Source organism: Anguilla anguilla, chromosome 7, assembly GCF_013347855.1.
Source record: "Anguilla anguilla isolate fAngAng1 chromosome 7, fAngAng1.pri, whole genome shotgun sequence".
NCBI lineage: Eukaryota > Metazoa > Chordata > Actinopteri > Anguilliformes > Anguillidae > Anguilla > Anguilla anguilla.
The window spans coordinates 28,953,751-28,978,522 of NC_049207.1; the positions used below are offsets into that span (position 1 = coordinate 28,953,751).

Genomic DNA, 24,772 nt, shown 5'->3' on the forward strand with positions numbered 1-24,772 from the left:
TTGTTATGGGTTGCTAGGTCGTTGCTATGGAGTTAGAGCCGGTTGCTAGGATGTTGCTAGGTGGTTGCTATGGAGGTCTAGGCGGTTGCTATGGTGTTGCTAGGTGGTTGTTTTCGAGTTCTAGGCGGTTGCTAGGGTGTTGCTAGGTGGTTGCTATGGAGTTCTAGGTGGTTGCTAGGGTGTTGCTAGGTCGTTGCTATGGTGTTCCATGTGGTTTCTAGGGTGTTGCTAGGCAGTTGTTATGGTGTTCCAGATTGTTGCTAGGGTGTTGCTAGGTGGTTGCTATGGTGTTCCAGGTGGTTGCTAGGGTGTTGCTAGGTGGTTGCTAGGGTATTCTAAGTGGTTGCTAGGATGTTGCTAGGTGGTTGCTATGGAGTTATAGGCGGTTGCTAGGGTGTTGCTAGGCATTTGCTATGGTGTTCCAGGTGGTTGCTATGGAATTCTAGATGGTTGCTAGGGTTTTCTAGCTGGTTGCTATGGAGTTCTAGGCCGTTGCTAGGTGGTTGCTATGGAGTTCTAGGTGGTTGCTAGGGTGTTGCTATGGAGTTCTAGGCGGTTGCTATGGTGTTGCTAGGTGGTTGCTATGGTGTTCCAGGTGGTTGCTAAGGTGTTGCTAGCTGGTTGCTATGGTGTTCCAGGTCGTTGCTAGGGTGTTGCTAGGTGGTTGCTATGGTGTTCCAGGTGGTTGCTAGGGTGTTCTAGGTGGTTGCTATGGAGTTCTAGGTGGTTGCTATGGTGTTGCTAGGTGGTTGCTATGGAGTAATAGCCGGTTGCTAGGGTGTTGCTAGGTTGTTGCTATGGAGTTCTAGGCGGTTGCTATGGTGTTGCTAGGTGGTTGCTATGGTGTTCCAGGTGGTTGCTAAGGTGTTGCTAGCTGGTTGCTATGGTGTTCCAGGTCGTTGCTAGGGTGTTGCTAGGTGGTTGCTATGGTGTTCCAGGTGGTTGCTATGGTGTTGCTAGGTGGTTGCTATGGAGTAATAGCCGGTTGCTAGGGTGTTGCTAGGTTGTTGCTATGGAGTTAGAGCCGGTTGCTAGGATGTTGCTAGGGGTTGCTAGCTGGTTGCTATGGAGTTCTAGGCCGTTGCTAGGTGGTTGCTATGGAGTTCTAGGTGGTTGATAGGGTGTTGCTAGGTGGTTGCTATGGAGTTCTAGGCGGTTGCTATGGTGTTGCTAGGTGGTTGCTATGGTGTTCCAGGTGGTTGCTAAGGTGTTGCTAGCTGGTTGCTATGGTGTTCCAGGTCGTTGCTAGGGTGTTGCTAGGTGGTAGCTATGGTGTTCCAGGTTGTTGCTAGGGTGTTGCTAGGTGGTTGCTATGGAGTTCTAGGTGGTTGCTATGGTGTAGCTAGGTGGTTGCTATGTAGTAATACCGGTTGCTAGGGTGTTGCTAGGTTGTTGCTATGGAGTTCTAGGCGGTTGCTATGGTGTTGCTAGGTGGTTGCTATGGTGTTCCAGGTGGTTGCTAAGGTGTTGCTAGCTGGTTGCTATGGTGTTCCAGGTCGTTGCTAGGGTGTTGCTAGGTGGTTGCTATCGTGTTCCAGGTGGTTGCTAGGGTGTTGCTAGGTGGTTGCTATGGAGTTCTAGGTGGTTGCTAGGGTGTTGCTAGGTCGTTGCTATGGTGTTCCATGTGGTTTCTAGGGTGTTGCTAGGCAGTTGTTATGGTGTTCCAGATTGTTGCTAGGGTGTTGCTAGGTGGTTGCTATGGTGTTCCAGGTGGTTGCTAGGGTGTTGCTAGGTGGTTGCTAGGGTATTCTAAGTGGTTGCTAGGATGTTGCTAGGTGGTTGCTATGGAGTTATAGGCGGTTGCTAGGGTGTTGCTAGGCATTTGCTATGGTGTTCCAGGTGGTTGCTATGGAATTCTAGATGGTTGCTAGGGTTTTCTAGCTGGTTGCTATGGAGTTCTAGGCCGTTGCTAGGTGGTTGCTATGGAGTTCTAGGTGGTTGCTAGGGTGTTGCTATGGAGTTCTAGGCGGTTGCTATGGTGTTGCTAGGTGGTTGCTATGGTGTTCCAGGTGGTTGCTAAGGTGTTGCTAGCTGGTTGCTATGGTGTTCCAGGTCGTTGCTAGGGTGTTGCTAGGTGGTTGCTATGGTGTTCCAGGTGGTTGCTAGGGTGTTCTAGGTGGTTGCTATGGAGTTCTAGGTGGTTGCTATGGTGTTGCTAGGTGGTTGCTATGGAGTAATAGCCGGTTGCTAGGGTGTTGCTAGGTTGTTGCTATGGAGTTCTAGGCGGTTGCTATGGTGTTGCTAGGTGGTTGCTATGGTGTTCCAGGTGGTTGCTAAGGTGTTGCTAGCTGGTTGCTATGGTGTTCCAGGTCGTTGCTAGGGTGTTGCTAGGTGGTTGCTATGGTGTTCCAGGTGGTTGCTATGGTGTTGCTAGGTGGTTGCTATGGAGTAATAGCCGGTTGCTAGGGTGTTGCTAGGTTGTTGCTATGGAGTTAGAGCCGGTTGCTAGGATGTTGCTAGGGGTTGCTAGCTGGTTGCTATGGAGTTCTAGGCCGTTGCTAGGTGGTTGCTATGGAGTTCTAGGTGGTTGATAGGGTGTTGCTAGGTGGTTGCTATGGAGTTCTAGGCGGTTGCTATGGTGTTGCTAGGTGGTTGCTATGGTGTTCCAGGTGGTTGCTAAGGTGTTGCTAGCTGGTTGCTATGGTGTTCCAGGTCGTTGCTAGGGTGTTGCTAGGTGGTAGCTATGGTGTTCCAGGTGGTTGCTAGGGTGTTGCTAGGTGGTTGCTATGGAGTTCTAGGTGGTTGCTATGGTGTAGCTAGGTGGTTGCTATGTAGTAATACCGGTTGCTAGGGTGTTGCTAGGTTGTTGCTATGGAGTTCTAGGCGGTTGCTATGGTGTTGCTAGGTGGTTGCTATGGTGTTCCAGGTGGTTGCTAAGGTGTTGCTAGCTGGTTGCTATGGTGTTCCAGGTCGTTGCTAGGGTGTTGCTAGGTGGTTGCTATCGTGTTCCAGGTGGTTGCTAGGGTGTTGCTAGGTGGTTGCTATGGAGTTCTAGGTGGTTGCTATGGTGTTGCTAGGTGGTTGCTATGGAGTAATAGCCGGTTGCTAGGGTGTTGCTAGTTTGTTGCTATGGAGTTAGAGCCGGTTGCTAGGATGTTGCTAGGGGTTGCTATGGAGTTCTAGGCGATTGCTAGGTCTTTACTGAGTCCAATGTCGCCACCCATAGTTCTCTATGACAAACGGTTCAAAAGTTATGGAATATCAAACATCGGCCAATCAGGAAGGGGGGCGAGGCTGATCTACACCAATGGACAAGGGACTCTCTACCATGGCCAATAAGGCATTGCACAGTTTGCGGGAATTTTTTCCCTATAGAGATGAATGGCAGAATGTTCAAATCTGGAGAGAGACCAGAGTACTGCTGCTAGAAGACAGACCATTGTGACATCACAAGGGTGAGAAGACAGAGCATTGTGACATCACAAAGGTGAACATTCCGCCATTCATTCTCTATGGGAAAAATTGCCCACAAAAATTCAAATTTTTCCAAAACCGTCCCCTCAATCTTTCCAAAAAGTAATAGCACACCATTCCCGATCAAGCCGCTCGATTTGACATATTGTACGTGTATGTAGCGCGAAAACTGTGGGAGGAGTAGCGGTCCAAAAAATGCGTGGAATAAATAATAAATAATAACTAGACAATTCCTGCAGAAATTGTGAAGTGTGGTTGCCGCCAATGCAAAGTCGACTTTCTACTGAAAAGAGTGAACAGTGGAAGGTAGTTGCTATGATGTTCTGGTGGTGACTTTGGTGTTTTAGGTGGTGTCAAGGGTGTTGCTAAGATGTTGCTATGGAGTTTGAGGCTGTTGCTACGGTGTTGCTAGGTGGTTCTATGGAGTTCTAGGCGGTTGCTAGGGTGTTGCTAGGCAGTTATAGTGTTCCAGTCTGTTGCTAGGATGTTGCTAGGTGGTTGCTATGGAGTTATAGGTGGTTGCTAGGGTGTTGCTAGGCAGTTGTTATGGTGTTCCAGCTGGTTGCATGGGTGTTGCTAGGTGGTTGCTATGGTGTTCCACGTGGTTGCCAGGGTGTTGCTCGGTGGTTGCTATGGAGTTCTAGGCCGTTGCTAGGGTGTTGCTAGGTGGTTGCTATGGAGTTCTAGGTGGTTGCTAGGATGTTGCTAGGTGGTTGCTATGGAGTTCTAGGCAGTTGCTATGGTGTTTCTAGGTGGTTGCTATGGAGTTCTAGGCGGTTGCTAGGGTGTTGCTAGGTGGTTGCTATGGAGTTCTAGGTGGTTGCTAGGGTGTTGCTAGGTGGTTGCTATGGAGTTCTAGGACGTTGCTAGGGTGTTGCTAGGTGGTTGCTATGGAGTTCTAGGTGGTTGCTAGGTGGTTGCTATGGAGTTCTAGGCGGTTGCTATGGTGTTGCTAGGTGGTTGCTATGGAGTTCTCGGCGGTTGCTATGGTGTTGCTAGGTGGTTGCTATGTAGTTCTAGGTGGTTGCTAGGGTGTTGCTAGGTGGTTGCTATGGAGTTCTAGGTGGTTGCTAGGGGGTTGCTAGGGTATTCTAAGTGGTTGCTAGGATGTTGCTAGGTGGTTGCTATGGAGTTCTAGGTGGTTGCTATGGTGTTGCTAGGTGGTTGCTATGGAGTTCTAGGCCGTTGCTAGGGTGTTGCTAGGTGGTTGCTATGGAGTTCTAGGTGGTTGCTGGGGTGTTTCTAGGGTGTTGCTAGGTGGTTGCTATGGAGTTCTAGGCGGTTGCTATGGTGTTGCTAGGTGGTTGCTAGGGTGTTGGTAGGTGGTTGCTATGGAGTTCTAGGCGGTTGCTATGGAGTTCTAGGCCGTTGCTATGGTGTTGCTAGGTGGTTGCTATGGAGTTCTAGGTGGTTGCTAGGGTGTTGCTAGGTGGTTGCTATGGAGTTCTAGGCGGTTGCTATGGTGTTGCTAGGTGGTTGCTATGGAGTTCTAGGCGGTTGCTAGGGTGTTGCTAGGGGGTTGCTAGGGTATTCGAAGTGGTTGCTAGGTTGTTGCTAGGTGGTTGCTATGGAGTTCTAGGTGGTTGCTATGGTGTTGCTAGGTGGTTGCTATGGAGTTCTAGGCCGTTGCTAGTGTGTTGCTAGGTGGTTGCTATGGAGTTCCAGGTGGTTGCTAGGGTGTTGCTAGGGTGTTGCTAGGTGGTTGCTATGGAGTTCTAGGACGTTGCTAGGGTGTTGCTAGGTGGTTGCTATGGAGTTCTAGGTGGTTGCTAGGTGGTTGCTATGGAGTTCTAGGCGGTTGCTATGGTGTTGCTAGGTGGTTGCTATGGAGTTCTCGGCGGTTGCTATGGTGTTGCTAGGTGGTTGCTATGTAGTTCTAGGTGGTTGCTAGGGTGTTGCTAGGTGGTTGCTATGGAGTTCTAGGTGGTTGCTAGGGGGTTGCTAGGGTATTCTAAGTGGTTGCTAGGATGTTGCTAGGTGGTTGCTATGGAGTTCTAGGTGGTTGCTATGGTGTTGCTAGGTGGTTGCTATGGAGTTCTAGGCCGTTGCTAGGGTGTTCCTAGGTGGTTGCTATGGAGTTCTAGGTGGTTGCTGGGGTGTTTCTAGGGTGTTGCTAGGTGGTTGCTATGGAGTTCTAGGCGGTTGCTATGGTGTTGCTAGGTGGTTGCTAGGGTGTTGGTAGGTGGTTGCTATGGAGTTCTAGGCGGTTGCTATGGAGTTCTAGGCCGTTGCTATGGTGTTGCTAGGTGGTTGCTATGGAGTTCTAGGTGGTTGCTAGGGTGTTGCTAGGTGGTTGCTATGGAGTTCTAGGCGGTTGCTATGGTGTTGCTAGGTGGTTGCTATGGAGTTCTAGGCGGTTGCTAGGGTGTTGCTAGGGGGTTGCTAGGGTATTCGAAGTGGTTGCTAGGTTGTTGCTAGGTGGTTGCTATGGAGTTCTAGGTGGTTGCTATGGTGTTGCTAGGTGGTTGCTATGGAGTTCTAGGCCGTTGCTAGTGTGTTGCTAGGTGGTTGCTATGGAGTTCCAGGTGGTTGCTAGGGTGTTGCTAGGGTGTTGCTAGGTGGTTGCTATGGAGTTCTAGGCGGTTGCTAGGGTGTTGCTAGGTGGTTGCTATGGAGTTCTAGGTGGTTGCTAGGGTGTTGCTAGGTGGTTGCTATGGAGTTATAGGCGGTTGCTAGGCTGTTGCTAGGCAGTTGTTATGGTGTTCCAAGTGGTTGCTAGGGTGTTGCTAGGTGGTTGCTATGGTGTTCCAGGTGGTTGCTAGGGTGTTGCTAGGTGGTTGCTATGGAGTTCATGGCGGTTGCTATGGTGTTGCTAGGTGGTTGTTAGGGTGTTGCTAGGTGGTTGCTATGGAGTTCTAGGCGGTTGCTATGGTGTTGCTAGGTGGTTGCTATGGAGTTCTAGGCCGTTGCTAGGGTGTTGCTAGGTGGTTGCTATGGAGTTCTAGGTGGTTGCTAGGGTGTTGCTAGGTGGTTGCTATGGAGTTCTAGGCGCTATGGTGTTGCTAGGTGGTTGCTAGGATGTTGCTAGGTGGTTGCTCTGAAGTTCTAGGTGGTTGCTAGGGGGTTGCTAGGGTATTCTAAGTGGTTTCTAAGATGTTGCTAGGTGGTTGCTATGGAGTTCTAGGCGGTTGCTATGGTGTTGCTAGGTGGTTGCTATGGAGTTCTAGGCCGTTGCTAGGGTATTGCTAGGTGTTTGCTATGGAGTTCTAGGCGGTTGCTATGGTGTTACTAGGTGGTTGCTATGGAGTTCTAGGTGGTTGCTAGGGTGTTGCTAGGTGGTTGCTATGGAGTTCTAGGTGGTTGCTAGGGTGTTGCTAGGTGGATGCTATGGTGTTCCAGGTGGTTGCTAGTGTGTTGTTAGGTGGTTGCTATGGAGTTCTAGGTGGTTGCTAGGGTGTTGCTAGGGTATTCTAAGTGGTTGCTAGGTGGTTGCTAGGGTGTTGCTAGGTGGTTGCTTTGGAGTTCTAGGTGGTTGCTAGGGTGTTGCTAGGTGGTTGCTATGGAGTTCTAGGCGCGATGGTGTTGCTAGGTGGTTGCTAGGGTGTTGCTAGGTGGTAGCTCTGAAGTTCTAGGTGGTTGCTAGGGGGTTGCTAGGGTATTCTAAGTGGTTTCTAAGATGTTGCTAGGTGGTTGCTATGGAGTTCTAGGCGGTTGCTATGGTGTTGCTAGGTGGTTGCTATGGAGTTCTAGGCCGTTGCTAGGGTATTGCTAGGTGTTTGCTATGGAGTTCTAGGCGGTTGCTATGGTGTTACTAGGTGGTTGCTATGGAGTTCTAGGTGGTTGCTAGGGTGTTGCTAGGTGGTTGCTAGGGTGTTGCTAGGTGGATGCTATGGTGTTCCAGGTGGTTGCTAGTGTGTTGTTAGGTGGTTGCTATGGAGTTCTAGGTGGTTGCTAGGGTGTTGCTAGGGTATTCTAAGTGGTTGCTAGGTGGTTGCTATGGCGTTATAGGTGGTTGCTAGGGTGTTGCTAGGCAGTTTTTATGGTGTTCCAGGTGGTTGCTAGGGTGTTGCTAGGTGTTTGCTATGGTGTTCCAGGTGGTTGCTATTGTGTTGCTAGGTGGTTGCTATGGAGTTCTAGGCGGTTGCTAGGGTGTTGCTAGGTGGTTGCTATGGAGTTCTAGATGGTTGCTAGGGTGTTGCTAGGGTATTCGAAGTGGTTGCTAGGATGTTGCTAGGTGGTTGCTATGGAGTTCTAGGTGGTTGCTATGGTGTTGCTAGGTGGTTGCTATGGAGTTCTAGGCCGTTGCTAGGGTGTTGCTAGGTGGTTGCTATGGAGTTCTAGGTGGTTGCTAGGGTGTTGCTAGGTGGTTGCTATGGATTTCTAGGCGGTTGCTAGGGTGTTGCTAGGTGGTTGCTCTGGAGTTCTAGGCGGTTGCTAGGGTGTTGCTAGGCGGTTGCTATGGAGTTATAGGCGGTTGCTAGGGTGTTGCTAGGGTATTCTAGGTGGTTGCTAGGATGTTGCTAGGTGGTTGCTATGGAGTTATAGGTGGTTGCTAGGGTGTTGCTAGGGGGTTGCGAGGGTATTCTAAGTGGTTTCTATGGTGTTGCTAGTTGGTTGCTATGGAGTTATAGCCGGTTGCTAGGGTGTTGCTAGGCGTTTGCTATGGTGTTCCAGGTGGTTGCTATGGAATTCTAGGCGGTTGCTAGGCTGTTGCTAGGCAGTTGTTATGGTGTTCCAGGTTGTTGCTAGGGTGTTTCTAGGTGGTTGCTATGGTGTTCCAGGTGGTTGCTAGGGTTTTGATAGATGGTTGCTATGAAGTTCTAGGTGGTTGCTATGGAGTTATAGCCGGTTGCTAGGGTGTTGCTAGGCATTTGTTATGGTGTTCCAGGTGGTTGCTATGGAATTCTAGATGGTTGCTAGGGTTTTCTAGCTGGTTGTTATGGTGTTGCTAGGTCGTTGCTATGCAGTTAGAGCCGGTTGCTAGGATGTTGCTAGGGGGTTGCTATGGAGTTTTAGGCGGTTGCTAGGTCTTTACTGAGTCCAATGACGCGACCCATAGTTCTCTATGACAAACGGTTCAAAAGTTATGAAATATCAAACATCGGCCAATCAGGAAGGGGGGCGAGGCTGATCTCCACCAATGGACAAAGGACTCTCTACCATGCCCAATGAGGCATTGCACAATTTGTGGGCAATTTTTCCCCATAGAGATGAATGGCCGAATGTTCAAATCTAGAGAGAGACCAGAGTACTGCTGCCAGAAGACAGGGCATTGTGACATCACAAGGGTGAGAAGACAGAGCATTGTGACATCACAAAGGTGAACATTCCGCCATTCATTCTCTATGGGAAAAATTGCCCACAAAAATTCACATTTTTCAAAAACCGTGCAACCAATCTTTCCACAAAGTAATAGCACACCATTCCCGATCAAGCCGCTCGATTTGACATATTGCACGTGTATGTGGTGCGAAAACTCTGGGAGGAGTAGCGGTCCAAAAAATGGGTGGAATAATAATAATAATAAATAAATAATATGTGCAATAATAATAGTGTAGTTGCCCTAAGGCAACCACACTAATAATAATAATATGTGCAATAATAATAGTGTAGTTGCCCTTAGGCAACCACACTAATAATATGTGCAATAATAATAGTGTAGTTGCCCTAAGGCAACCACACTAATAATAATAATATGTGCAATAATAATAGTGTAGTTGCCCTAAGGCAACCACACTAATAATAATAGTGTGCTTGCCTAAGGCAACCACACTAATAATATGTGCAATAATAATAGTGTAGTTGCCCTAAGGCAACCACACTAATAATAAATATGTGCAATAATAATAGTGTAGTTGCCCTAAGGCAACCACACTAATAAAGAATATGTGCGATAATAATAGTGTAGTTGCCTGAGGCAACCACACTAATAATAGTAGTGTGCTTGCCTAAGGCAACCACACTAATAATAACTAGACAATTCCTGCAGAAATTGTGAAGTGTGGTTGCCGCCAACGCAAAGTCGGCTTTGTGCTGAACGGAGCGAACAGTTTCTGTAGCATAAGTAGAGACAGAGTATGGTATATATGCTATAATATCACGGCAAGAGTCTATATGCAACACACATATTCAGAGCTAAATTAACCCTTCATCAATACTTGAGATCAGCGATTTACTCACGGTATGCTGTGACCAGTGACGGCGAATCATAAAGGTAGCTGGCCAGTTCAGAGGGTCTTGGGAAAATCTTATATCTACACTGCGCGACCGCACCATTTTAAAAAGCAAGACAGGGCTAGGGAGATGAATTTTATTGATTATTACATGTTAGCCGAGCCGAATTTCCAAGAACTAAAACGAGGCGAGAAATGTGTGTAAAAATAGTTGCATTTCATTTTAAATACAGCTTCTGTGAATAAGTATCGGCTGGTAGCCAGTGGTAGTCAGCCAGCTTCTGTAGCAGCAAGGGGTGAATCAACAACATGCAAGTGGAGTGGTGTACTTTAGCAAAAGCTTTGGGGTGAGAAGGCATTGCTTTCCCTGCTACAACAGGCTGAATGGTCTCATTAGAGCTGCATTAAGCAAAGTTGCCAGTGCGCTGGGATATTAAATGGTGTTACAAAATTAAATTCTATTCATTTTAAATACAGCTTCTGTGAATAAGTATCGGCTGGTAGCCAGTAGTACTAGCTTCTGTTGTAACGAGGTGTACATCAACAGACAAGCGGAGAAGTGTACTGTAGCGTTGGGGTGATAAAATGTTGCTGTCACTGTTACAAAGAATGCGCAATGCATCTATAATGAGACGAACCTTCCGAATACGATGGGATATAGAACGGCATTACAGAAGTTAAATGTCACATATTATACATAGTTAGAAAGCTTATTCTATCACCTGTTGGATCGATTAAGTGTAGATAAAGGCAGTTTGTACTACAAACTTACAGAGCACTCAATGCAGTATGTGTGGTATTACAAGCTTACGTCTTTTTCTGGAGTAAGACCGGACCTGAAGCTGCTGCACACGTTTTTGTTGACGGCGTTGTTGCACTTTTTAGTAAAGTCTGGCTTGTTCGAAAATTCGTTTATTCAGTAGCTGAGAGCATAAGCTTTCTAACCAGGTATAACAGCACGTCTATTTTTGGTTTTGGAATATCGTTTTTTTAGGTCAACCGAAAGTGTGCTCATCATCGCATTAAACGCATTCGCTCTTTGTTAGCAGTAGCATTCAAAGACGCTGCATCTGACGAAACGTTGTCAACGAATTTGCGTAATATCTTGTGAAATACTATTATTATTAAGGACTTCTGGGTATGCCTAAGCCATATGTTTAGCCGCGTTTCCACCAAAAGTAGTCCCAGGAACTACTTTTCAAGGAACTAAAAGGTTCCTTCAGCCCATGGTTGCCTGCGTTTCCACCGCGGTCTAAAGTCCCGCGACGATTAGGCAAATTAGCCCACTGACGTATGAAAAAGCGACGTTGTCGTCGGTCCATCTGTCCTATGATTTCTTCTGTAACCCCATACTACCACCGAAGTAGCCTACATTATTTTCTAATAACCGGGACAGCCCAGAGGGGTTTATTCCACTTATATACAACAGGCTACCAACAATGACTGTATATGGTTACTTTTGTATTTATTGATTTTTATCAATTTAATCACCTGGAATTGAAATATTCTTCTGCAGCCGTTTGGGCATATTTTACCGTTGTCAAGCAAAACTGTCGTTGGTAGTTGAACTTGGACCGTTGTTATGCAACAAATAGGATATAACAGGCCAATAGTCAGATTGTAACTGTTTTATATATCCTCTCAAACACATTCATTATGTTTTTATGCGAACATTCACTTTCATGTCTTGACATCCGAGGCAACAGAATGCATTCAGATTTCCAATATAACTGGCAACAACAGCAGAAAACATGCACACGTTGTAAACAATTTGCTGTTTGATTACTTTCTCACCGTCAATTCCATATAGGCTAATCGCAAAATGACAAGAATAGAACGAAAACTCGGACTTGCGTGAAAATTTTAATTAGCAGTGGTACAGCCACCGTTTGCTTTCCTTCGAAGTTACTGCTAGCCGAGCAGCGAAGTGTGCCCTCCAGATGCGAACCATGCACCATAAATTAGTCCATAGTCTTCCTGGTCTTTTTGTGGAATTGAAGAATGGCAGAGTAAAATTATGGCAGTCTCAAAAAGCAAAAGGGACGATTACTAGAATTAACCTGTTATTTTACCCTGACAAAAAGTGCGGAAGGTGATTTCCAGTTTTCTTTTACTGTATCCCTTATGTAAATTACGCAGAACTACCACATACCTCACATAACTGTGTCAAACGTTTTGAGTCAATTATAACTAACAAAGGAAATCTGGAAGAAAATATTCAGCAACCGAATTAAACCGTTTGAATGTTTTGTTACGTAATATGCTGTCCCAGCACGAATGCTTAACATTTTATAAAACGAATACTAAAGCAAGAAAAGAACAGAAGAGCACACGTTATAATCCTCAATCTTAATTTCTCATCTGTTCCAAGACGTTGGCAGGCTATAACCAAAAGTAGGCTACTGCGCTGCATAACATACAAGTTTGAATTCAAGTTATTATTATGAAAATAAATCTGTTTGCAGCCGCAGATTTTTTAAAATGGCGGTTGAAATAAAATACTGTGAGTAGTCGACCAATCAGAAATATTCAGCGCTTGCGCCCCACCCCAAAAGTTCCGGTACTTTTGGAAAAGTACTACCCCTCGAGCAGGGACTTTTTGGGGGTAAAATAAAGTCCCCGGAATTTAGACCCTGTTTCCTGCGGTGGAAACGCACTGAGTTCCTCAAAAGGTTCCTAGTTCTTGGGGAAAGTTCCTGTGGTGGAAACGCAGCTGAAGTTATGGATATCGTGAAACGAGACCAATCTTATTTTAGAGATATCTTCTATTATCATTTTGACTAGTCAAAGTGCAGTTGTAGATGTCAAAAACTGTCTTCTTGTACGAATTTCCTCGTTCTACTAATGCAGCGACCACCATGTCAGACTAACTTGAACTAGAGTCAAGCATCTTTGTCAGGGTTTTCAATGCTGCGCCCTTGCGAGAAATGAGCTGTTAACTTTACTGTCTAAAACAAGATGACTGTTTCGCCCCATCTCGTTCCACTTCTTGGCATTTTTTACTTTTTTTAGGGAACAGCAACCGCCATTTCTTAAACCATAATTGATCACACTACGATTGCAAAACATAACATTTACATAATATTTTATTTGGCAAACGCATTTATCCAAAGCGACCTGTCAAGGTCCAATTCTCATATCACCTACCCAGAGCCATGAACATTGCTAGTAGGGATGAGCGAGTACACCATTATCTGTATCTGTATCTGTTCAACCAACTAAATTATCTGTATCCGTATCCGTACTCGGAATGGGCGGGGCTGAAACCGGAAGTGGGCGGCGCCTAACTGCTGGAAGTTGGTATATTAACCTCTTAGCGCAAAGCCCCTAGTGGTCGGCACGCTGGTGTGCTGAGATTACTGAACTCAGACATTCAGCGCTACTGCAACCAAAGTATGAGTTAAAAACAGAAAAGCTTAGTTTTAGTTTCATTAGTAGACGATACATGACAACTATGCCGAATACGGAGTTTTGCATCGCCACCATTGTCGCTCTGGTCATTCATTTAACACGCACCCCCTCCCTGCAGTCTCATCTGCAACTACACCCCCCACCCATGACATAATGGACAATATTGTCTATGTGGGCATTCATAAAAATATTCTTTCATCACTCAAAAATCATATTCCATCATAGCAACAAAAAACGGTATTTTCAGATATCTGAATTTGAATTATTCCTAGTCAAATCTGCTGTGCCTGACATGACTGTGATGCAAGGCCTCACAATGGATGGTCTGTATGCTTAGCCTACTGTTTGAATGACCTATGTTCATGGCTTGGGGTAGCTGATACTTTATGAGAATTGGACCTTGTTGGACCTATGTTCTGTAGTGGTCATATATTGTCTTGGACAATCCATTTGTGAAATATACGCTCATTTGTGATGCCTGGGTACCTTCCAAAATAGCTGTGCGTAATACCACACGTTGTTTTCGGTGTTGTCGTCCTTTTTAGTACAATCTGGCTTGATCGACAGTTAATAGATCCAATAGGTGACAGAATAAGCTTTCTAACAATGTATAATATGTCTAATTTCACTTTTGGAATAACATTTTATAGCTCAGCGTTTTGTCTCATTATAGCTGCATTACGCATTCAGTCTGTGGTATCAGTAAAAGACACTGCACCTGGTGAAATTTTATCAATGACTTTTGTTGTTTCTTGGAAAATACTATTATACTTGAGAGATTATGAGCATGGCTAAGGCATATGTTTGCTGATAGACCTAGCTGATATACTGTTTTCTGGGCTAAGTTAGAAGTGGGGAGCGACAGCATTTGGACACATATTTCATCGTCCAAATATAAGTGTTACTGCTGAAAATATTTTGGTTATAAACAGTGGCCTCTAGAATTATTGGCACCCTTGATAAATATGCACACAAAATGCTAAAAGAAATGCTAAACTAAAAAATAATTGACATATTGACATACGCTTTATTTTCCAACATGTGTAAACTAGTGTGCTTGATTAATGATTCATTGGAATCAACCAAAGTCTTAATTTTTTAAAATAAAAAAAAATATTTCCCCAAAAAACAGGTTCCACAATTATTGGCACCCCTGGTGTAATACTTTGTGAAAACACCCCTGGCAAAGATGACAGCCATGAGTCTTTTCCTATAATTTGTGATAAGGTTAAAAAACACATTTGGAGAGATTTTTGACCATTGCTCCATGTAGAACTTTTCAGAATCATTGATATCTTTGGGTTTGCGCTTATGGACCACCCTCTTCAGTTCAGACCACAGGTTTTTGATGGAATTTAAGTCTGGAGACTGAAATGGCCATTGGAAAACATGGATGTTGATTTCACTTAAGCATTTCTGTTTAGATTTTGATGTATGCTTGGAGTCATTGTCCTGCTGGACAATCTACCTATGACCAAGTCCTGGCTTCTTAGCAGAGACAACCAAATTTTCTGCCAGAATGTCCTGGGCTGTGTTTCCGAGTTTCGATGTACCTTAACGTTTTACGAAGGTCCTTAAGGTATACCTTCTTAAGGGAAACCGTTTTTTTACGAGTGTTTCCCAGACTATACCTTAAGGCAACTGTTAAGGGACAACTTAAAGGTACATCGTAAGTTGGAGCTGACCTTCACTGTGGTGCTGAAATGTTTATTACATTACATTACATTACAGGCATTTGGCAGACGCTCTTATCCAGAGCGACGTACAACAAAGTGTATAACCATAACCAGGAACAAGTATGACGAAAACCCTAGAGAGAAGTACCGGTCCAAGTACATGGAACAACCGCATAGTTCAACTTGGACCCTGATGGTTAAACTGATTAACACTAACAACGAGAACGGCAATGTAGGCTCTCGAAACTACACCAAGGAGGGAAATAGTTCGGAGTGAAGGTTTATGCAGAATGTCTTCCTCTGTTGCTGTTGGAAAAACGTTATTCTTTAAGCAGCCTGTGAATACTGTATCTATGTTTTACTATCCCCGCTGATCTTACTCGTTATATCTGACTCCATATTAATTAATAAGTTATGTTCCAAATTAGAATTTAGGCTTGATTTAGAATGGACCTCAGTTCGTCTGAAGTTCTACACCGAGGGTCAACGCAGTTTCACCCGGTACGCACCGCGGATACGCCCGTAACGACAATTTAACTAGCTGTTTGCAGACGACACAGCGGTTGTGAGATTTCCCTCATGGGGAGTATAACCTAATTAAGGTTCAGGGACTCCGAAAGGGCCAATATTGGTCATCCCAGGATAGACTTAGAGGGCTTTTACAAGAACGAAACATTGACCAAGACCACACAAATCAAGTCATTAACAGTTTTAATGTCAGGTAGGTTATACACTTAAAATAATCAATTTGTCGTTTCAGAATTTAGAAAATAGTAAAACAATAAAAGTACATCATATCAAAGATAAAGATGAGCATACCTGACAGCAGTCTACACACAGAAAGAGTCTTGTGTGGGAAGTCTGATTGCAGACTCCCAGAGGGCCCTGTTCCTCTCCTATAAGAACCCAGCGCAGGCAGGTGGATGTCGCCACAAAAGGCTCATAAAACCATAAATTTACTTGGAGGGGGGAAGATTGGAATTTGGTTCAGACAGGATCAGACAGATGGATTTACCAGGAGGAGTGTCCAAAAAATACAGTTGACTTCCAAATTTATTAAAATAGATTTTCTCTAGGTTTGCTGGTTTTAAAACCTAAACCAGAGCATCACTCGCACAGAGACCATAAAAACCATACCAAATATGAATATTTGTTCTCGTGATTGTCATGAAAACTCTGAAAAACATGAAATAACTGTACAATCTTTTACATGAACCAACTGTCAACTCTCAATGTCTTTCCACAGTGTATCAAGATTGCATAGTGTAGTGTATCAATGTATTCGACCCAAATCTGGATTTATTTCCTAACCAAAAGTGTGCGTGAGTAAATTTCTCTCCTTATGAAGGTTGGGAGACAAGTTACCCAGTGACACCAGGTGAGGGCACTGTGGCTGTCCCTCAACTGTCCTGAGCAATTTGCCCCATTTTCGCCATGTGATTTTATTACTTGCCATCTGAAACCTCCAGGATGTTGGGATAATTTTAGAATTGCTTGACCATAGAAAAGAGGTGTCACCTGTTAACTGTCGCAAAACCAGATGCCAAGGTCTTACGGGTCACTCTGTCCCGACAATATCAGACTCTGCACCTGGCGAATTGCTTTACGACAGTCAGAGAGGAAATTCCACTCTATGCCTGTTCCCGTGGGCCTTACAGATTCCCCTCTCTGGCCCCGTGGGACAAACAGAACGCTGTCCCAGGGGTCACTGAAAATGCCCAACTTTGACAGCAGTCTAGGTCCGGTGTTTATGGTCTCAAGCCCGGTCTCGCTGGCAACTGGAGGGGGCTGAGAACCAAAGCAGCATGAGTGGAGGTGCGCAGAGAGTGTATTAGGTGTCGAAAATAACAGCATTGAACCAGGGTGATGGTAAAGATGACTGCGCTGGCGATGACGCACCCTCGGAACACCCAATCCCACCAGGTGTACGCGTCCTGGGCGGACCGGGTAGAGGAGCTGGCCAGGATCTCCGCTGTTCTTTTGGCCAGATTCACCTCCACCTGAGCCTGGTTGATGTGGTAATTGGTGTCACGAATGATCTGTTCTACCAAACTCATTAGGTCAGTCAGGGCCCGCGTTCCTTGTTCGTAGAATGTGTCCTCCCACCACGGGGAGACGTCTACCTCCAGTGGAACTCGGCCTAGAATGTTGATCTGACCCATGGCCAAATCTTCCGTCACTTCCAAGCAGAAAGTGTGGTTTGCTGGACAGGTCAGACCTCCATACGAGAAAGAGTTCATCTCGCTGATGACGCACCATTGTGTGTGGGAAACCTGGATAGCGTCAGCGTGGCCATGCAAAGACTGCACACTAATGAATTTGGTATCATTGGGAGAAAAAGGTTGCAAGGTGTTACAGGTACAGATGATATAGCTAGAGGTTTCATGACAACACATGCGAGTGGTGAATATGGTCTCTGTGCCCCTCATAGTGATATACCCGGTAAGGTGATCTAATTTTAGAATCTGATTCTTCACTACTACGCCGATAGAGCGTATGGTAGTGGAATTTGGGTACACCTGTTCTGGGTGAATTAAAGGAAAAGAAACAAAGAACCCAATACATCCCACACATTCAGTCCCTGTGTACATCATAAAAGTTGTCAATAATTCGGCATGCTTTATGTCTTTCATTTTTTCTGACACAATCCACCTGTGCAGGTCTAAAGTTTCTATCAAATCATTTAGAACATGCCTCGGGGGTTTGCGCAGACGAAGGTCTAAAATCTCTTGTCTGGCAGCAGTAAACAGATCCTGAGCATATGTTCTGCAGGCTAAGGCACGCTCGATGGTACGGGTCTGATTGAATAATGAATGGCTGATGGCAAGAAGCGCCTGCGCTTCGGACCTTACAGCCTTAATGATATTCTCATTGCTATTAGTGAGGTGTTGGAAACCAGTGGCCACTTGATTTGCCAACCATGCTGAGTATTGAGATTGTTTTGTTATTTTATAGGTGTTTGCAATAGAGTTACCTGAACCGAAAAGACCTGTAACATCTCCGAACAAGTCTCGCTTAGAGCGTACGGGTGGAATTTGAACGGCAAGTCTGCCTTTATAATCAGAAACTAAATCATCGAGCCGTGCCTGCAGCCATGCATATGTTTTGTCCTTTATGTCACAATGGGTTACATAAGCTGACAGGATGTTCGAGATATTGTAACTAACATGCGCCATTACAAGATTTACGTCATGTAATAAGGTTTTGTTTACATTTCCCTTAATGAGACCACCAGGAGGGAGAGGGTAGGTCTTAGGACACTGCATGGGCTTGTGATATCCGCAGGTGGTTAAATTAAAACAATGATGTCGAGTCCAAGTGCAGTTCTGGGGACTGGTGTAAGTCTCTAGACTAGCCTCGCATCGCCCCACGCAGTATGTCCCCTCCTTCCGGCTGGTCCAGATGAAGGCTTTAAGTCCACTGCGGTCGTTAATAGAGGAGGAGGTTACATTGAAAATTAACTCTGTGTATCCTATGTGTGTTTGATTATGTGGCTCGGTATGGGTGCATCGATAGGTGCTCGGCTCTAGATCCATCGTGCGGTAGCACTTTTTTGGATCTAAGCCATGGTTATTTTCATAATGTAGCAGATGTAAGCTGCCAATGTCAGCGCCTAGGTACTCTTTAAGCTTGTACCAGGCTGTGGTGTTGGGTTGTGTGAATTTTATGGGCTGCAAAAGTGTGTAGCCAGTTACTGTCCTGGATGGGAGATGGGTGGAACCTGACCTACAGCAAATTTTTGCGGCACAATTTGGTTCCGGTGCTATCCCGGGAGGCCATGTAACTGGTTCCCTTAGCGGTATGGTGATATGAGGTGTGGATGGCCCCTTAAAATATCGCCACACCCATCTCCCACATTTCAGATGGTAGTTCAGGAGGATACGCTGCCCCAGCTTCACACATGAGTCCCCTGACACCCTCCTGGTATCTGGCACCCATGGGATTGCTGCAGCAAGCCTAGAATGGGAAAGACACAAAGGAAACACGGTTAATTCTCTTCAGCACCTTTGAACAATTTACATTGGGACATGTGGTACCACTTTAGCTTCCCCCGGATGGTAACGGCTATACAGCTGTTGCAGACAGCTTTCACTTCATATGGCCCATGCCATCGGGGAGCAAAAGCGTCTTGCTTCACAAAGACTCGTACCATGATCATGTCCCCCTCTGTAAATTTAGTTTCAGAGGTGGGGTTAAACTGACGCTCATTCTGCAGGTCAGACTGCTGCTGTCTCAGCACAGCCTGAGCATGTAGCATCTTGAGCCGCTCCTGCAGTTGAGCCAGCACCACCTGCTGTTTTATCCGCACCAACGGTCCCAGGTCGGCAGGGGAAATTGCTGGGTCAATGGGCAGTTTCATCACCCTCCCGGTCATAAGCTCATATGGGCTAATGCCTGTAGCTTTGGAGGGTGTAGCCCTTAAGACGGTCAGAACGGTGGGCAGAGCCTCAATCCACCCATTCTGGTGCTGTGCCATTTGTTTGGCAATGCCCTCTTTAATTGTGCGGTTCACCCGCTCAACCATTCCGGAGCTCTGAGGTCTGTAAGGGATATGAAGTTTTTGCTTTATATTCAACATCTTGCACATGTCTTTAGTCACCTGGCCTGTGAAATGAGTCCCCTGATCAGATTCAATTTGCATCGGCGCTCCCCAGAGGGGGATAATCTGGTTCGCCAGCACTCGTGCCACAGTATTCGCGGTGTTATTACGTGTGGGAATTGCTTCAACCCATTTGGAGAATTTATCAATGATCACAAGGCAATAGCGATACCCCCCCTTGGCACTGGGAAGCGGACCAATGAAATCTAACTGGAGGGACTCCCATGGCCCTTTTGGAGGGTCTGGCCGCCGCAGGTTCATGCGACCACGCTTACCCTGGTTGACAGTGGCACACACAAGACATGAATCACACCATTGCTTAACATCCAAAGACATCTGCGGCCACCAGAAGTACCGCTTTATCAATTTGATTGTTTTATCAGCTGCCACATGTGCATATTCATGGTACATTGCGATGATTGGTTTTTGAAGACTAGCAGGAACGACATATCTACCATCCCGTAGCACTATGCCCTCTTCGACTGTCACCAGCTGGTCCTGCTTTAAGTGTGGTATGAGTTCACCCCCCTCCTCCCACAGCTCCTGCTGATATTGCTTGAGGTCAAAGGGAGTAACCTGAATCGCACTCACAGCAAGGCCCAATGAAGTCTCCTGCTGCCAGTCATCACCGCATGAAGCAGCTACTTTAGCTAGGTGATCAGCAATGCTGTTATTTTTTTCATGCACATCTGGATTTTTTGTAATGTGCGCTCGCACTTTAATTACTGAAAGGGGAGCTTTGCGGTCCTGAGTCGCTTGCCATATCGCAGTAACAATATTAAAATGTTTTATCGGCGCTCCGGCAGCAGTGAGAAACTTGCGCAGTTGCCACTGAGCCATAAAATCATGCACCACCCCGAACGCATAGCGGCTATCAGTATATACGCATAACGATTCGGGGTGGGCTTTAATGGCTTCTAGCAACGCGACAAGCTCAGCTTCCTGTGCTGACATCCTAGGAGACAACTTAAATAATAACTGTTGGCTATTTTTAGAGTTGTCCTGAGGGACCCAGACCGCACATCCCGTATGAAATCGGCCCTCACTCCAGAACCGCGAGCCATCAATATACGCTCGGGTCTGACCAGGCAGTTCCACCTCACCAACCGGGCTTTGCACCTCTGGTCTCGGTTCACAGATGTGCGGCTGACCTTCTATGTCCCCAAGCAGATGTGGTAGGATTCGGTTGTTTTCTACCGTGATCTCACGCGCCTGAATATCAGTTAGCCATCTTGCTAACCTGTGAGATGATACGCCTTTGATTTGGCCCTGCATCAGCATTCGAACCGGCGTGTGCATTGTGTGCACAACAACAGGTTGAAACCCCACAATAGGTTCTGTTGTTGTTAACATCCAATGAACTGCAAGGACGTGCTGCGTACATGGGTCAAATCCCTGCTCGACTGGAGATTTTTTGCGACTGTAGTATGCAATTGGACGCAACAACCCCCCATGCTCTTGAGCTAACACGCCAATAAGTGTATTTGCGTGCGCGTCCACCTGAATATGAAATGGTTTAGACGGATTAGGTAAACCTAATGCCGGAGCCACGCACAAACGCTGTTTCAAAGCTGTAAATGCAGCATCGTGCTCCTCAGTCCATTCAAGCACATCGGATGGCTTAGATTTCCCTTTTAACAGGCTGTACAACGGGGCCGCAGTTTCAGCAAAATCCGGGATGAAATCACGTAGATAATTAGCTGTTCCCAACACTTTTTGTAACGCATTTAAAGTGTAGGGTCGGGGTAGTTCCGCAATACTTTTACGCCTGTCCTCCGTCAAAGCACGGTGATTTTGACTAAGGGTGTAGCCTAAATAGTGGACTTCTTTTTGCGCAAGTTGCGCCTTCTCTTTATTAAGCTTAAATCCTGCCTTCCCCAGGGTCTGTACTACTGTGTCTACTACTTGGAGGTGATCCTCGAGTGATCCCCCCGTCGCCACTAGGATGTCATCCACATAATGGATGACATCACCCGTTGCCAGCAGCGGTCCCAAAACATCAGCTACTGCTCTATGGAAAATGGCTGGACTATTGTGGTATCCCTGTGGCATTCTTTCCCAGGTGTACTGAATCTGATTAACAGTAAATGCCAATTTCCACTGGTCCCTTCGCTTAACCTTAAGGGACCAAAAGCCATTTTTGATGTCCAGAACAGTAAACCAACACGCATCGGTTGATATCTGAGTCAAGATAGTAGATGGGTTTGCCACAATAGCTGTGACCCTGGGCAATACATGATTGAGATGCTGATAATCGATACAGAGACGCCATTTACCATTTGGCTTTGGCACCGGTAGACAGGGAGAGTTAGCGGTTGAGCTACACCGCCGAACAATACCTCTTATTTCGAGTTGTTTAACTATTTCATGTACCGCGGCCTCCGCCTCTGGTTTAATGCGGTATTGCTTTTGGGGGGGAGGTGGATCCCCCTCAATACCAACTTCAAAGTCCACAAGGCCACAATCATGTTCATGATTGGCCCAAACATCGCTATGTTTGCTAATCAATTGCTGGATGGGATCTGCAGTGGATATAGACATAATGCGGTTTCCCGGAGGGCGCTGTTTTGCAGCCCTTTCAGTTCTTATTTCAATTTGTTTTTCAAGACAATGAATCACAAATCCGTATTTCCGCATTATCTCCATGCCCAGTATAGTCCCTTCTCCATTACCTGGTAGATACCAAAACGGCTCCTCTAACACTACCACTCCCAGATTAAGTTTAATGGGTTGTGTCCGAGTAGCTATCATAAGGGTACCGGCTATGCCTTTAATTTGACTAGTTTGGTCCGTAAGAGGTAATAGTATATCCGTGCAGGAGCATGCAGCACCGGTATCGACTAAAACATTAACTAATCGGCCTCCAAGACTAGCTCGTATTTTAATCCGGTTTCCACTAGGAATAATGCTCCCGAGCGCAAGGGAGGCCACGCACCCCTATTGTGAATCCTCATAATTGGCCGCTAACGCTGCCAATTCTGCTTGGAGCGCACTATAGGGGTTGCTCACGGCTTTTTGGGCTTGCTCAGCTGAGCGTCGCTCGCTGGCCATCGGGTTGCTCTGCATTATTAATTTTCCCAGCTCCAGCAGTATGCGTTTATCATTTTTGGATGCCTGTCTGGGAAGGCCCAATTTTTCTCTTAGCCTGAAGCACTGATCGAGGTTATGATTGGTCTTATGACAGTATACGCATCCCGGCTGTGAGCTACCATTGCCATCTATTGCATCCTTCGCCCCTTTCCCTTCGGCTACCCATTGAGCCGCAAAAACAGAGCGAAGCTTGCCTTGCTTTTGTAGCCGGTTCTCTATTTTTGAAGCCCATTCCACCAATGACCGGTAGGTATTCTCTGGTGGGTCAGCTCCATTGGCTAATGCTTGCTGGATATGGGACCCCGCATTGTTTTTCAGGAGCTGCAACAGCACTTCCTGATCACGGTCCGCTTGCTCCAAGCCTGAGTGCTCTTTGAAAGATACCCACATTTTCTCGGCATACACTTCAAAGGCTTCCTTAGGTCCCTGCTTTATGTCGAGGATCTTATGCCACGCCGCATGCGTTGGACCCCGCAATTGCAACAAAGCCTCCTTAAGTCGGTCATATACCTCATTGTCTAGCTCACCCTCCTGTTTAACCACAATCCTCCCCGATCGCAGTTCCTCCGGCATTTTAGACCTCAGCTCCTCTGGGATCGTAAGGAGGATAATCTGCCATATGTCCCGAAGCTCTAAATTATATACCGAGGCTTGCAACATGAGGTTGTCCCAGTAGGGCTGGAATGGGCCTTTTCTAGGCATCATCCCTACAACCTCCTTGTGCCTAGAACATTCTTCGCAAGTTAACGGGCGGCTAATCAGGGTAACAGCGTCATCAGCATCCGTCATGGTTTTTAATACGGCTATCCGCGCCGGCTTATGGAAACTTGTGCTAGTTCTATGACGAGTCATTACGGGGTTTCGCTGCCTAGGCTCCTCAGGCCGGTTAGGGCGATAATAAAATTCACTCTCAGGCCTCTCAGAGACAGACGTACCCGGCATGCTTGGGGTTGCAGAAGGCCGTTACGCACATGACTGTATTTTCCCGAAGAAGAGATATCCTCACGGGTTTTATCTCCTAGGGCTAATATATCCTCATCCTTGCTATCCTCAGGCATGCCACCATTGGCGAACTCAACTCCCCCTTGTCGAATGGCCGAGATAGGCAATCCAACTTTGCCACAACAAGCCTCTAAGGCCTCGGCATAGGTTTTGCTCTTCTCAAGCTCCCTCTCCAAACCAGTAATTCGCATTCGCAGAGTGTTACTTTGGATTGCCCAGTTCTGTTTGTCAAATGCAAAGGATTCTACCTCTGCTCGCAGTTTTCTTAACTCATCTGAGCGCGATCTTTCCAACTCTCTAGTGCTAGTCACAGCTCTCACATTTGCAGATAACGCAGCTAGATCGTTTCGGCGCAACAGGTAAACAAGTACAGCAGGAAGTTTTCGATATTGGGATCTAAGTTGCAGCTGCCGACCCTCTGTCTGGTACCAACGAAGTATTTCAGCGTTGCCCCAATTCAGGCTAACTCCTCTATCACGCACCCGAACGATGGCATTTTTAAAACACACGCCAAACATCTCCATGACCTCCTGGTCTACACTGCCGCTATCGAATCCCTCACACTCCATGGTACAGTTAAAATTATTAAATCACCACCGGATTTCTACGTCTCCGGTCTATTAATTGGGTATGTCGACCCGTTCTACAAATGTGTCTGTATGGTGTTTTATCTTTCCCTCAACACTTTCTAAAAAGTAGTAAAGACTGTACTTACCACCACAGCTGGAAGTAGAACAGAACGACAGCGACGCCAAACCTCATATCAATGTACAGTAGGACAGGAAGTTGTCGTCTTACGAAAGTGGTCCCGCAGGCAAAAACCACAGACAGCAATCAGATCACGTCGAGGTCACCAAAATGTAGGCTCTCGAAACTACACCAAGGAGGGAAATAGTTCGGAGTGAAGGTTTATGCAGAATGTCTTCCTCTGTTGCTGTTGGAAAAAGGTTATTCTTTAAGCAGCCTGTGAATACTGTATCTATGTTTTACTATCCCCGCTGATCTTACTCGTTATATCTGACTCCATATTAATTAATAAGTTATGTTCCAAATTAGAATTTAGGCTTGATTTAGAATGGACCTCAGTTCGTCTGAAGTTCTACACCAAGGGTCAACGCAGTTTCACCCGGTACGCACCGCGGATACGCCCGTAACGACAATTTAACTAGCTGTTTGCAGACGACACAGCGGTTGTGAGATTTCCCTCATGGGGAGTATAACCTAATTAAGGTTCAGGGACTCCGAAAGGGCCAATATTGGTCATCCCAGGATCAACTTGGTTCTGCTGACGGTCCCGCCTTAACTGAAAACTTGGTGATCAAACAAGTCCAACGGGCAGTTCCCTAGTCATAATTGGGGGAAACCGACTTAGAGGGCTTTTACAAGAACGAAACATTGACCAAGACCACACAAATCAAGTCATTAACAGTTTTAATGTCAGGTAGGTTATACACTTAAAATAATCA

At 46.1% G+C, this 24,772-nt stretch overlaps 2 protein-coding genes across 7 annotated transcripts in view; one reads left to right on the forward strand and one right to left on the reverse strand.

Annotated features, from left to right (window-relative positions):
• The window catches only part of stx3a (syntaxin 3A), a 97,323-nt gene that overhangs the window by 32,323 nt on the left and 40,228 nt on the right, over nt 1-24,772 (forward strand). The gene's annotated exons all lie outside the window — the stretch shown is intronic.
• LOC118231763 lies at nt 16,165-17,864 on the reverse strand. Its single transcript, XM_035425955.1, has one exon. It carries the CDS (start codon nt 17,788-17,790, stop codon nt 16,363-16,365), a length of 1,428 nt encoding a protein of 475 aa, XP_035281846.1. The 5' UTR covers nt 17,791-17,864; the 3' UTR covers nt 16,165-16,362.